This window comes from Aulonocara sp. 'chitande type north' Nkhata Bay, linkage group LG17, assembly GCF_057382095.1.
Source record: "Aulonocara sp. 'chitande type north' Nkhata Bay isolate Kocher_YH1m ecotype deep benthic linkage group LG17, A_spYH_male_GT1.1, whole genome shotgun sequence".
Taxonomy (NCBI): Eukaryota; Metazoa; Chordata; class Actinopteri; order Cichliformes; family Cichlidae; genus Aulonocara; species Aulonocara sp. 'chitande type north' Nkhata Bay.
The window spans coordinates 42,020,070-42,034,624 of NC_141360.1; the positions used below are offsets into that span (position 1 = coordinate 42,020,070).

Sequence of the window (14,555 nt, forward strand, 5' to 3'; positions counted from 1 at the left end):
AAGCTTTTGCTGGTGATGACAGTTTCAAGTTGCCTCTTGTATGGAAACTCTAGAGGCATGCAGGTGTGATTTTGGCCCACAAACAGTCAATCCTGAAGGTTATATGGGCCCTGCAAGTCTTGAACAAATATCTACAAACGTTCCAGTTCTAACAGTCAGACAGCTTTTGAATCCCGTTTGGTCCACAGGACAATCTAACATGGCTAGACACCTGAGCCACAGGCAGTTTCTCAGGTTTGCATTCCTGCATTCGCTGGTTCTGTTCCACATTCGGGCACTGGGTTTCTTAGTGAACTTTAAAAAGAGCTCACGAACTCCAAGTCAGCAGATCTCTTTCTTCGATTTGCGACTGGATACATTAGTCGGACCACAGAGGGGCCGTGTTTTATCACTGCCTCGCTCAGTTTCAGCTGGGACACAGATGGCATTTCCAAACAATGTTATGGTTACTGGGCACAATGGCATCAACGATTGCTTAGTGCCACTCAGACTGTTAAAGATGGTGGTGGACACTCTCTCACAGCCTGTGTGCATCGCGTCACCTCAGGGGGAGGCTGAGGGTAACTAGATCGTCCCTGGAGGGAGTCCAGGCTCCTGCACCAGGGTCTTAGACTGAGAGGGTGTTGTTTTGCATGGTGTTGTCTTCAACAGCAGTCTTTTACATAAACAGGTAGGGAGGGACGCGGTCCTTTCCTCTGTTTTAAAGCTGTCTCACTCTCTGTTGTTATGGTGCAGTGTTTGTTTTCTGCCTGTAAGAGCTGCTCATGTTCCAGGCCATCTGACCCTGAGGCCAGACCTTCTCTTAGCAGCTACATCTCCTCCTCATATTGGCTTTGATGAGGTGACACCAGCTGCACATGTCCTTGCCATAGATTTTTTGAAAGGGGCTAGCGTCCCTTCATGGGCCTTGACTTCTGTGCTGGATGCCCTTTGTGGCCCTCGCTCTTTGAACTCATGGATTCTGTGGATATGACATTTCTTTCATATAAGTAGGGATGGGTATCGAAACCCGGTTCTTGTTGAGAACCGGTTCCCACTGTCTCAATTCCTTGGAATTGTTTGCCATTTTTACAAACGATTCCCTTATCGATTCCAGTCGCCCCGAATGACGTCACCACGTTGCGGAGCGTCATTTACCTGGCAGGAAACACGGCGCCTAAGCGGCTCAAACGCTCAAAAGTTTGGTTATACTTTACGAGAACGGATGACAACAGGGCAACTTGCAATACTTGAAAAGTAGATATTTCATTTAAGGGAGGAAACACTACGAACATGCAAAAGCATTTGCTCACAAACACGCGATGACCTTAAATGAATGTCATGTTTTTAATTCCACTCCGGACTCGTGAATCTCAACCAGCAGCAGCGGTAACGTTTGCACGTCCTCTCCCGTTAATGCGGCAGGTAAATAATCAACTAACAGTGCATATTATGTTAGCGCGATCTGCCTTATTACAAACCTGCCATTACTGTGCATTTAGTGACCATGATGAGACAGAGTCTGGCTCAGATGCTGGCAGTTCTCGCTGCAGTCTGCCGGTAGCGTCTCCTTTCAGGCAGGATAGACGAATGTCACCGAGCAGAGACTCAGTTTGTGGTCAAAGGCTTGCACCCATTTGCCACAGCAAATGATTTTCAGTAAGTGAATGTGTGTAATTGTAGGCAGGGACATTACTGGATATTCTTGTGTAATTGCTACAGAATAATTTATGTCATACTTTGTTATTGCTACCAGTGTTGGTCAAGTTACTTGAAAAAAGTAATCAGTAACTAATTACTGATTACTTCCCCAAAAAAGTAATCCTGTTACTTTACTGATTACTTATTTTCAAAAGTAATTAATTACTTAGTTACTTTTTAAAAACACGATTTACAACCTGAATAGGTAATAAAGCGATAGATCTTTCAGCCCAATTCTACTTTTTCTACATAATCCATCATATAAAATGTAATCAAATGGAAAAGTTTCTTTTTAAAACTTGTTTTATCAGTTTTAATCTTTTAACTTTATGCATCAAGCAAAAATGTAATTATCTGCATCATTCTCTGACTTGAATAAATTAGTTTAACATTTAAACCTATTTTCTGCACATAAAATAAAATATTTTTTGTGTTTACACTCAGTCTTTCAAATAGATGCAAGTAAAACACAGCAGAAAATAAATAAAGTCAAAGACTCAGCGGTCCTGTTGCTCTATTTTCACCTGTAAAGCAGGAGTGGGGTAGGCGGAGGTTTACCCTGGTGCAGGTGTGCCGCGGTCAGTTGAAGAATCCGCGAGTTTCTCTGTGAGTTTCCCATTACCTCGTAGCTACTCGGTGCTTGTTTGGAAGTTTAGGGGTTTTTTCGCTGTAAAAAGAAGTTTTCTTCCCACGCACAGCGGACACTAATGTTTTTGTCACTTTGTATGGAATCAAACTCAAAGTAAGGTCAGTACTTCCACGCTTTAAACGCTGCACGCTCATACTCTCTCTGCACTCGATATGTGATCCATTGTTGATCTGCACACAGCTGTTGCCACGAACGTCGCACTCGCTAACGTCACTGTCATGAGACATTCTCGCAAAAAATCACGGTTTTAGTAACGCAGTAACGCAGCGTGCCTAAAAAATTAGTTATTGAAAGTGAAAAAATTAGTTATTGAAAGTAACGGTAATTAACGGTAAGTAACGGTAATCTAATTACCGTTTTTGCAATAGTAATCCCTTACTTTACTCGTTACTTGAAAAAAGTAATCTGATTACAGTAACGCCCATCTCTGATTGCTACAGAAGAATATTTATTTTATTATTTTACATTTACAATTTTTTTTCCTGGGGACCCTGTGACACCCCATTAAAGAGCCGTGGGCTGGATCTCTTAAGATCTGTTGGGTTTGTAAGGCCATGTTACTCCTAAATTTCTATCTTGTTCAAAGAGAAGATATAAAACAAAGTTCTAAGCTAATCGACCTTAGTGTTCTCCTTTTTTAAAGAGAATCGATAAAGAATCGAATCGTTAAACAGAATCGAAAATGGAATCGGAATCGTGAAAATCTTATCAGTACCCATCCCTACATATAAGACTGCATTGCTTCTCACTTTCTGTTGCGCCTGAACACTGCATATTTACCCAGGGTTATTCCTGCAGCTTATAGCTTTATGGAATTTGAGCTTCTGAGCTTTTGCTTCTCTCCTTCTGCATCTGAGGAGCAGAGGAGTTTCCATTGTGTGTCCGTTGCGTGTGCTACATATACCTACATTGACCACACTCAGAATGTGCAATGTGTGACCTGCCAGCTCTGTCTAAACAGAGACTCACTCTCCTGCTGGATTACAGAAGTTCATCCGTCTACAGCACCAAAGGTCTTGCTTTGCCTCAGGATGTGAGAATGGCAACCTCGGTGTCTAGTCTGTGGGAGGTGTATATATGTCCCATACTATATGTGATGTACCATATAGTGAATCAGCTGTGAGGTTCAGTATGTTCCCCAAACCACCGACCTTTCAATTAGATGACCTGCTGCAGCCACCCCAGCGTCAGTTAAATGCAATGAATGTAACTAGTTTAACACTAATTCAAAGGTAAAGATTCAGAATGAGGTTGATTTTATTTTTAAATAGACTGTTTGAAAAAGTTAAAGGAACACTTTGAAAATACATCAGATTTCAATGGAAAATAAAATTAATTCCTTCACTTAGGCGGCCTCAGTGTGGTTCTGTTGGCTTCAACACGTCTGGCAGTGGCATGTATTGATGTGCCATCCTGAAAGAGCTGGACTACCTGTGGAATCTCTCTGTGATCTACACACCCTGTCAGGCTACCAGTAGTGACACTGACCCAGCCAAATGCAAAAATAGTGTGAAAACACTTGGAAAAGATGAGGAGGGTTGAATTCCTGCCATTCAGGACATTTATCTTCAGCGATGCCTCCGTATAGCACAGAGCATCATCAAGGACCACAGCCACCCAGCACATCAGCTGTTCTCCTCTGGCAGACGTTACAGGAGTCTGTCTGCTCCGACTACAAGACTTAAAAACAGTTTCTACCATCGAGCCATACGACACCTCAACCACAACACTTACACACACACACAGGACACACTCAGAAGCTACCTGCAGCTTCACAAGTACTCTGTATAATCTGCACTGCTCACTTCACTTTATTGGTATTTATTTTAAAGTGCAATACTGTACTAACTGCCAATAAAACCTTTGTGCTGTTCAGTCTGTGCTGCTGCTCATTCCTGCCACTGTGCAATATCCCATTTGCCCCCCCCCCCACATTCCTATTTAAGATTTTCTGTATTTAATCACTAGGGTTTACATAATATTTATATATACATACATATTTAGTCTGTTATCTATATGTAATTTAGTGCTTTTAAAGTTTATGTTTTAAATCACGTTAAAGGAAGGACATAAAGAGAGCGGTGACAGGGTCTGTCAACAATGGTGACAATGGTTGAAGTTACAAGTCATCTCAGAGGATGTGACACCCAGAAAGAGGGGGGGGGACCCAGTACAAACGTTTGGTGCAGAACAGTTTTCCATCCCATTGTCTTAAAGAAGATTGGATCTCAGAGGTTACAGCTGCTTATTTTCAACACCACAGCCTCCCTGAGTGTTGTTGCTTACTGGGTTCATCTCTGTATGACATGCTGTCCTGCTAGAAGTAGACATCAACTGATTAGTGTGGATAAAGTTCAGCTCAAACTGGTTTCTTGAACATGACAGTGGGTTCAGTGGACTCAAATGGGTTCCAAAGTCTTGACCCAAAAGAACACCTTATAAATGGGTTCCAACACATTTGCATCAGTGATGTACGGCTAACAAATCTACAGCATCTGTGTGATGTTACCACGTTAATATGGGCCACAATCTCTGACCAGTGTTTCCAGTAATGTTGAAGCAATTCCATGAAGAATTAAGGCACTTCTGGAAGGTCTAGTCCGGTTCTAGCAAGGTGTTCTTAATCAAAAGGCCAGCGAGTACAAACAGCCTACTTGGCCATGACCGTCCAGCTTTTGTCCGAACTAGTGGACTGGTCCACCAACCGTGCACCTCAGCAGGTTCAGACATACGGTGAGTGTTCAAGGCAACTGAAGTAATCAGACTACAAAAAGATAACAGGTACTGATAGAAAGAACACTTTGTATAAAGTTTAATGTTCACAAAAACAATTAATAGTTTCATGTTGGGTTTTGCTATACCTGCTTCACACTTTCATTGCCTAATCGTAACATCTACTCTTACCAGAAGAAGCCTTTGTTGCTCTTTGTGATACTAGAAGATAAAACTCACAGCAAGCAGCGTTCAGCTCACTGGTCCAGCCCTTAACAACCGTCTCGTGTTGCCTTGTGGTCCCTTGGGAACTACCCACAAATACGTTACAGTTTCAAATATACAAGCAGCAAGTCATAGTGTTGGATACTTTTTATTCACCAGTTAACTATTTCAATTCACACTGTGACCAAAAACTGCAAATATTTCTCAAGGTAGAGCTAAAGAAGGAGCAAGTGTATATATCATTAATAAAATATAAGTGTGCAACCATGTCTTCAAAAATATATGGTCATAAAATCTAATCATTTCAAAGTGACGATATAACAATGTCTACATGTTTGTGTGTGCATGCCTACAAACCAGATCATGTTTAATTCTGCAGACACAATCCAAATACAGACACAGGAAATGAAAGGTTTTGGGTGGATGAAGCTGATCAGCCATACCATGAACATGTAGGGACAAGTTTTTGAATCCAGGAACAATCGGTGAGCAGCAGAGCAGCGCCACAGTGTTGATGAAAAAATACAAAGAAGGTCAGAAAGATCTAGAGAACGCACGAGAGAGGAAGTGCATGAGGATAGCAAGGCACCTGGGGTCAGGTAAGACAGGTTCATGGTGGGGGTGAGATTATATCAGGGCTGTGAGCCCGTCCTCGTTTGCAGGGGACGGAGGTGGACAGATGAGGTCAGACAGAAGTCTCCATGACTGCAATAGTTGGGATCTGTACTGAGAGTAGGGAGCCGGCAGGTGAGCCCCCACAAAGGTGGAGGTATGTGCTAAAGACACGAGGAATGAATGCTGGGTTTTCTTCCTGGATGGGCAGGATAACATGGGCAGGACATTTGCAGAGGAGGGACGGTGCAGGCAGGAGGCAAAGAGGAAGACCAGAGTGAAGATTGATGAATGTAGAGGAGGACATGCAGAGGGTTGGTGTGACAGAACGAGACGACAGCAGTTTGTTTTTAAAATCCAAAGTCAATCCATTAACCAAATTTTAATAAGTGAGAGTAACAAGAACTTTAAATGAAGTGTGTTCCTGTGCGCATCATTAAATGATTGAAAACAGCTTATTTTTCCTCTAATCTTTTCCTTATCTGCATCTCAAAAAGAAATACACAACTTCCTTCTTCATGACTGTTCACAGAGAATATTTGGTCAGTGGCTGAATCCTGAACATCACCGCATAATCACCTGTTTCTTACACAGTAAGTCAGAATAGAACTAATCTCAGGGGCTTTCTTCTTCTTTCCTCTGTTTTTCTTTACAGCTCAGTCTTCTCATCGCTCGCAGAGCTACTGGCAGCTCCACCCTCAGCTTCACCCCTGGAGGCAGAGGGCGCGGTGTCTTTAGGCTGAAACGCCAGTGAGGCAGAATTGATGCAGTATCGCTTCCCTGTGGGTCTCGGACCGTCGTCAAACAGGTGTCCCAGATGAGCTCCACACTGAAGCAGAAAGGAAGAGATTTACTCCTGATCCTGATAAATGGCAACGATATTCTCCACATGACTTTATTTGCATCATTTTGGTGAAAATTCAGTCGCCAAGAACAGAGACTGTTTGAAAGCAGTCTGATTCTGATCCGGTGGCAAATGTTATGCTTTCTAAAAACCCTTCAGCTACATTTTGTTGAGCCTGGGTCACAGTGAACGTAACGACTGGTGAAACATAGAAACATGAGTGCTGTGAGTCACGTTTTTGTGAGTCATACTGAATCTTGGCAAACGTTGATCTGAGAGAAACGATGTGTTTCTGTCTAATTGAAAATAGCGATCAGTAACAGTAACACAGCCTAAAATGATTCAGTGCATGAATACATCTAAGTTTCATCCACTTTAGTGCCCAGTGGGTAGCACCTCGGGCTAACAGCTTGTGTCCCTGTGTTTGTGTGGCTTCCTCCCACAGTCCAAACACATGCAGTGGGGTTAGGTCACCTGGCCCACAGGTGTGACAGTGGATGGTTGTCTGTCTGTGTCAGCCCTGTGACAGACTGACGACCTCGTAGTAGAAGAGTAAACAACAGCTGCTGATGACGAGTTTACCTGACTGCAAGTAGCCTCTACTCTGTGCATCCCATAGGAGAAGTCATCAGCCTTAGTAATGGATTCCTCCTTCATGAGGTCGCTGAAGGATGGCCAACCTGTAACCATGACAGCATCACGTCGTCTAGTAACAACACGCTGCATCATCATCTGTAACATTGTAGCTACCTTTGTCTGTCGGAGTTACTGTGAATCTCTTTTACAGAGTCGGTTGTTTGTTTACATGAAGTGAAACTTTGTTTTCTATCAAACCAGCTCAGAGCTTTTAGTCAGAAGCAGATTTAACGATATTTATTTTCATATTCATGGACCTGAAAACTTTACAACAATGCATAACAAAAGAGACATCCAGCCAAGTGTAATGACCATCACTTCGACATGAACTACGACGCACTACAGCCACGTATGATTGTGTTGATCCACAGTTTCATTCTTTCTGTTCAGCAGCTGTAAAATATTCATCTTGTTTGTCTAGTGGAAATAAACTATAATAACAGAAGTGTTGGACCACACCGTATTGTTATTGATGTGTTTATAAAAGTTGTTCCAACATTTACAAAAGACTGATAAACAAGTCAGAAACTCCTGCGGCTACACGTCTGCCTGTTGTTGACCGTGTCCCACATTCAGCTTGTTTCCTGCGTGCTGTACAGTATCAGTTTAAGGCAGTAAGAGCTCGTTCTTAGCACACACGTAGCTTTACATACAGTACATTCAAATAATCTTTTACATTTTTAAAATGTGAAGTTTAACTTACCTGATCCGGAGTCAAATTTAGAGTTGGAACTACGAGAGAAAATAAAAATGCCATGAAGAAAAATACTGGTTTGTGTCTTATTCGCCATATTATTTTAAACTGTAGTGGCGTGCTACGTCTCCTACTGTCAGCTGTTCTACTGACCTTTACGTTTTTACCCCACAGCCATCAAAAGCTGATGGCGTACTGGCGACCTCAAGTACAAGGTCAAGTTTTCAGAAATTCTTGTGAATGTGACAACTGAAGGAGGAAGTCACCTGGGATTTTCACATTAATACCAAAGTTACATCTACTGAAACTCTCAGATGAGCTTGACCAGAACTATGCTATGATTTCACCTTTATCCCACAGGTGCCCGTGTACAGAGGCTGAGGGGCAGCAGGCGAGTACGTATGCACACGGCAGCACTGAAGCACTGCGCTAACAGTCACACAACAACAGCAGGGCAGTCTTACCTGAACAGGGCCGACCCACAGACGACACAGGCGTAGGTCCCTTCATCTGTTTGATACGTGAACTCTCCACTGAAGGCGCTGTGGAAAAGAACGAAGTGAAACTTCACGACACTGACTTCATTTAGCTGTGATGCACTTCAGTTCGGACCTTTCAGCGCACTGAGGCGACTGTTGTTGGAACTGTGTAAATAAAACTGATCCCAGTCCTGTTCATGTAACTGAACAACAAGCGGATTGATTTTATCTGGTAATAACTTAGATCAAGTAGTAAAACATCACCATAAATGATGTAAGCAATAATCTGTCAGCTGGCAGCAACTATAAGCTGACAGTTTCATGATTTAGTTTCAAATACTGAACGGGTTGAAGTACGGCTTCCAGAGTAACTTCTGTGATTACATCGACCAGGTCACAGTTTTTACATAATGAACCTCAGTGGTTTATTTTGAAAAACTAACTTGTACCTCTCAGTTCCTCTTTCCTGGGTCACATGGTACTGCATTGGTGTGAGGCGCTGTCTCAGCTCCTCCTGTGTGAACCTCAGAGGCCATGTCCTTTTAGTCCTACATGCTCCTGAGAGGTCAGGCACAGAGAGCAACAAGTATTAACTACACTGCACACCGTCATATAAACAACATGAATACATCTAAGAGCAGGTGGATCAATAAAAAACAGATTGTGCTACAGTTGAGATGAATAAGCTGGATTGTTTACACCTCAACAATCAAAATGTTCCAAATGGATTTCTACAAATGGATCATATCCACCTGAGAAGCTCTGTATTTATGTACGAACTGAAGGAAAGGTGCAAGGCTTTTACGGAGATGCTCCTCTGGGTTGACAGAGAACATATGTGCATGTTGGTAAAACTGGCTGTCCAGGAAAACAAAAAACACACTGGCACCATTTCAGACTGCAAGAATCTACGAGCAGGATGTGGTGCAACGTCACAAACAAAATCACTCAGTGCATGCAAGCTGCAAGAAAGCCAAGCGGTGAATCGTTTATCTGTTAGACTAGCAGGTCAGAGACTAAAGACGAGTTACAGTGGTTGCACTCATTTTTCAGCCAAATCTAGGACCTGGCAACACATGAAGCAGCTCTTACAGGATGAAGTTTACTGGAAAACACAAACTGGCACCAAGTCTGTGTTTGTCAAACATCTATCAGTGCAAAATCTTGGAAAAATGTAAAGTCAGGCTGACACACCAGGAGTGTTAAAGTTTTAGTGAGGCAAAGCAGAGCAGGCACACAGCACCCAATCAGTGGACCTGAGGGAAGACTGCAGGACCTCAGAGCTACAGGCTGACTCTTGGTTATTAGATGCAGCAGATTGAAGCCCGACATGGATGTTGGAGAAACGTATTCCACCCAGCACTAGAACCAAACACCCCTTAGCAGGGTTGCAACCAAGGACTGGGCTGTATGAAGAGTAGCAGACAGAGGGTGAAACAACATCACGAGCAGTTACAAACGAACAGAGTCTCAGATGAGATGACCTGATGACCCAGCAGAGAATGTCAGACTGCTACAGTACGAGACTACAGGCAACATCTTCTACAATTTAACAGTCGTTTACAGCCTTAAACATTCATGTACATATGAATTCTCTGAGAGAGGTTATCACAACATGAGCAGGTCTGCCTCGTTCAAGTACGGGATAACATCAACGAGGCTATCACGTTATAATTCAGACTTTCATAAACACTATCATTACAGAAATGTTAACTTAAGTAAAGAACTGTGCAAAACTCGGTGCAACGACTTATTGAAACATGCAAACATAAATGAAATACATCATATACGGCACAAGTGACGTGTACAGAGTGCGACCCCCTTTATTCTCCGCACATCCTGAACGCTCTTAGGCAGTTAATGTCTTGAAGCAGTCTTCAGGAACCCGTCTCTACACTTATCAAAGGACATTACGAGGCTTTCTGGATGTTGACTCCCTTTGATTACGTGATCCCAGACTCCTTTGTGACCAATAATGTTCCATCGTGTTTGAGATCACAGTCGTGCTGCAGACTGAATCCAGTCAGAGGCTTTTCAAAAGATACTTGATGGGGATTATAATCTGACAGTACTTTCCTGCCTTCATTATTCTGTTAGCTTTGACAAGACGGCCAAACACCACAAGTGGACAAACCGCCCCAAACAATGACACAGCCTCCCCCACGGTGTTCTGCAGATGGCTGTTATACCTCATTACTAATGACAATTGAACCAAATATTTCACATTCAGATTCCTCGTCCATGACGCCGACTTCATGAACCGTTACTCAATGAGAGCTTGTCGCTGATTTTCAGCAGAGATCTTGTGTAATATGGTTTACCTCAGCGTTTCTGACACGCTGCTAATACAAAGTGCATCAGTGCCTTAAAACTGGTTCTTTACCAGGCTGTCCGTCATCTGTAGACACAATATTGGATTAGATCTTTTTTTACAGATGAACTCAGTGCTGTGAAAACAGATACAAGCTTTCTGAAAGTGTAGAAAACTGCTCACAGATGTTTTTAATGTCAGGGAGGCGCGTGTCGTTCCTTGTAGTGATATTCAGCTGTTGACAACTGTCGCGCAGCCTGTTAGTAGGCCCTCGATTGTGCTTCTGCGGAAGGTTGAGGAGATGTTGGCGTTCAAGCCAAACCTCCTAAGCCTCCTTTAGAAAGTATAAGCGCTGACACACCTCCCTGACTACACTGTCCATGAGTCCTGGAGATGTCCTTGATAATGTTCCTGTCGAGGAACCTAAGCACCGCTGATGTGGGTGGGCAGGTGTTCTTCTCTTTGGTCCAACATCAACTTCTTTGTTTTGCTGACGTTGAGAGAAACGGTTGTTGTCCTGGCACCAGCTGTTTAGTGCCTACACCTCACCTCTGTAGATTGTCTCATCATTGTATTACAAAACATTACAAGACATCCTGGTGTGTTCAAGCCGTCTTTTACATGTCTTGATGCACGCTCAATCATCCAAGTCAATCCCAGAAGGTTGATTCTGTTCATCTGGATGTTTTCAATGGAGAAACGTTTTTCAGCATCATCATCATCAGGTGACTGCTTCAGTCTCACCTGGCTGCAGGTTTCCAACCTTATAAATAGGGCTGCCACAAACGATTATTTTGATAGTCGACTAGTCACCGATTATTTTTGCAATTAGTCACTAATCAGATCATCATCCATTGGACGTAAAACGTACAGCTTATTGCACCAGCAGCATCTGCTCTTATATAACTATCATTAGCTTACAGCTTTAAGTGTTTAAGGTCTGTGCTAACTAAAAATAAAGACAAGATGATAGTTTATTAAATTTTAATGAAATTTGCAGATTGTTTCGGTGAAGTTTAATAAACTCCTTGCTATCTAAAATATAACAGGACACCGGAGTAAATTCTGGAGCATCTCACACTTCTGATAATCAGCTGTCTGCTTGACATTTATTCAGCTGTGTAAAAACTATAACTTTAATCTCAGACAAACTGATTTACTCAGGAACAAATAAAATACAAAAAAAAAAGCCAAACAATAACATTTTAAGTTATCTAAGTGACTCATATATCATGTTTAACCTGTACGGAGCCCCCAGGGGACATGGGAGAAAAAAAAATTAGGGAGGAAAAAAAAAAAATTAGGGAGGAAAAAAAAAAATTAGGGAGGAAAAAAAAATTAAGACGGACTTTTGCGAGATCTCGCAAAAGTTTTAGCCACATTCTTCGGAGGCCGCCAGCTCGAAGCCGACCGGGAGGTCGAGGCACGATGTGCCGGGAAAGCGGTGTTCCTCCCGGCTGTATTAGGTCTCGACCTCCCGTTAGCTTCGAGCTAGTGGGTGTCAGATCTCCAAAAACGTCGGAGCTCTTTTGCAAATATGTGATGTCTTGTAAACCGAGCAGGTATCTGACGTTTACACAACTACATTCACGCCTCAAAATATCTTAAAAGTGTATTTTGTGACCCAGAAAGAGTAATATTAAAACTAACAGCTGCCGCCATTGTTGGAAACTGAGCTGGGCCGCGCTATGAATTCTGGGACACAGCTTCTTCTTCTTCGGGGTTTAACGGCAGCTGGCATCCTTGTACATGCAGTGCTGCCATCTTCTGTTTCAGTCCATTATTACACTCTTAAATCCTGCTACTTATTCCTGCGTCTTTTGGGATCTTACAAAGCTTCAAACGACGCGTCGACTATTAAATCAGTCGTGGACGATTTTGATAGTCGACTAATCGTGACTAGTCGACTAACCGTGGCAGCCCTACTTAAAAACAGCACATTTGCATAAAGACTGAAACCAGCACCACTGGCTCTTAAACAGGTCATTATTTAGCTCAAACCCATCCAGCACACTAGTCGCGGCTCTACTGTACGATCGGTACTTTAATACTTCAAGCCCAGTTCTGGTGACGATGTTTCCATCAGTGGGTCCTGACACATTAAAACCACAGCACTTCAGTAGCCTACTTATCATCTCTTTATAAATGCTTGTGTTTGCAGCTGACACAGCTGTATGCATGGTTTATGTAGCACTAAGGTGTGTTGATATTTTTGGTCATAATGTACAGTACAGTACGTATACGGTATGCTTTTAAGCACTGGATTACATTAGATTGATTGAAACACACACCTTCTTTGACTAAATAAGAACCACAGCCAACGTTGGTTATATGGATGATTTTACACCTAAACTAACAGGTTACTCTAGACGAGCAGCAGGTACCTAGAAGAGCAGCAGGCAATGCAGGGTGGCAGACTGAGCTGCTACCCTGCCTGAGGGCATGATGCAGGGCCACAAAAAGGCCACGTCTGACGAGGACAGCCATAACAGTCACACTGAAGACAGAGAGAGAGAGAAAAGAGGACTATCATATTTGGATTATTTTATTAACCCCAGAAAACATGCATGAATGGGATCTACTGGCTGTGATTCATAAGTTAAACTGTTTTGAGGTAAGTTCTGTGGGTAAATACTGCTGAACACCAGCATGGCTGCATTTAACTATTTACTATGAATTCTTGTTGAAACAGCTGTTTCGTGGCTGCAGGAGCTGATCCATGTCTCTCTATCACACACACACACACACACACACACACACACACACACACACACACACACACTCTTCTAATACATTTTGAAATTCATCTTGTAAATTGTGCGTTTGTGTGACATATGTGTGTTATAGGTAATGAAATACTTTTTATAGTACTGTGTGAAAGTGGCCTGTAATGTAAAATGGTTACATTATATACACACGTGTGGAAAGCACAGAGTTTTGCTTCAGAGTGGATAAGGGACAGCATTACATACGTCCATTCAAACTGTAAATACAGGTTTCAGCTTAGAGCTCTGGGTGCTCCCAGGAACTGCACACCCAGCAGTGCGAGAGCAGCCACGGGGCTGGTGCTTCATGTCGGGAACGCAGCTACACGAAACCCTCCAACTGTGACAATTCGTGAGATTTTCACCAGATACGTCATGATGGCGACACCTTCGGCCACTAGATGTCAGTTAGGTGTAGCACCGTGGGTTACGTCACGAGTGGGATTATGTAACACGCACCACATTTACCGATATTTGCAGCAAGTATGCACTCAGTAGGAAACGAGGACACGCGTGTTAAAGTTATTCCACACTCCCACCCGTCTCTGCCCGCCGAGCATATCCCCATCTTAATATTCGGTCTTCATTTGGAAACTAAATCGTTTCAATGTTCGCCCTGTTTTTAAAATCTGAGTGTTTTGCATTCGTACAGTCCCCGATGGACGAAGACATTCCCGGTTTACTAACAACGCGGTAACGTACCAGCGAGGAGCAGCAGCAGGACCGCGACGCTGACGAGCGGCTGGCGGCGGAAGGAGCTCCCCGTGCCGGCGACTCTTCGGAGCATAAGCCAGCTGACGTCATAGGCAAACAGCGGAAGGTTATCGGCGCAACCAAACATGCGTCCGGGTAAAACGACCTGCACATGTCCAATTATGGCCACGACTTCACTCGGCGACTCCAAGCCCCTCCCCCTTCACGGTCCCGCGAGCTACCGTTCCATAATTC

General features: G+C 43.1%; 1 protein-coding gene across 4 annotated transcripts; it reads right to left on the reverse strand.

Moving 5' to 3' along the window:
* Positions 1 to 5,398: 5,398 nt before the first annotated feature.
* msrb3 (methionine sulfoxide reductase B3) lies at positions 5,399 to 14,489 on the reverse strand. Of its 4 annotated transcripts, none has more exons than XM_086268057.1 (7): positions 14,310 to 14,449; positions 13,227 to 13,339; positions 8,981 to 9,089; positions 8,517 to 8,594; positions 8,062 to 8,090; positions 7,305 to 7,402; positions 5,399 to 6,707 (listed from the first exon to the last, which is right to left on the reverse strand). In XM_086268057.1, the coding sequence occupies exons 2-7, from the start codon at positions 13,327 to 13,329 to the stop codon at positions 6,528 to 6,530; spliced, it is 597 nt and encodes a 198-aa protein (XP_086124183.1). In that variant the 5' UTR covers positions 13,330 to 13,339; positions 14,310 to 14,449; the 3' UTR covers positions 5,399 to 6,527. The 4 variants fall into 4 exon arrangements, with proteins under 4 accessions (XP_086124183.1, XP_086124184.1, XP_086124185.1 ...); XM_086268058.1 differs by lacking the exon at positions 13,227 to 13,339 and adding an exon at positions 9,788 to 9,937 and having other exon boundaries at positions 14,310 to 14,427; XM_086268059.1 differs by lacking the exon at positions 14,310 to 14,449 and adding an exon at positions 9,788 to 9,937 and having other exon boundaries at positions 13,227 to 13,321.
* Positions 14,490 to 14,555: the final 66 nt, after the last annotated feature.

What these genes read in the sequence shown, in the direction of transcription:
- msrb3 (XM_086268056.1), bottom strand. Translation starts at nt 14,448, where the DNA reads ATGTTTGGTTGCGCCGATAACCTTCCGCTGTTTGCCTATGACGTCAGC. An exon ending in CCTGCTGCTGCTCCTCGCTG is followed by an intron (nt 9,090 to 14,309) that starts GTACGTTACCGC and finishes CTGACCTCTCAG; the next exon opens with GAGCATGTAGGACTAAAAGG. An exon ending in TAGAGGCTACTTGCAGTCAG is followed by an intron (nt 6,708 to 7,304) that starts GTAAACTCGTCA and finishes TTTCTGCTTCAG; the next exon opens with TGTGGAGCTCATCTGGGACA.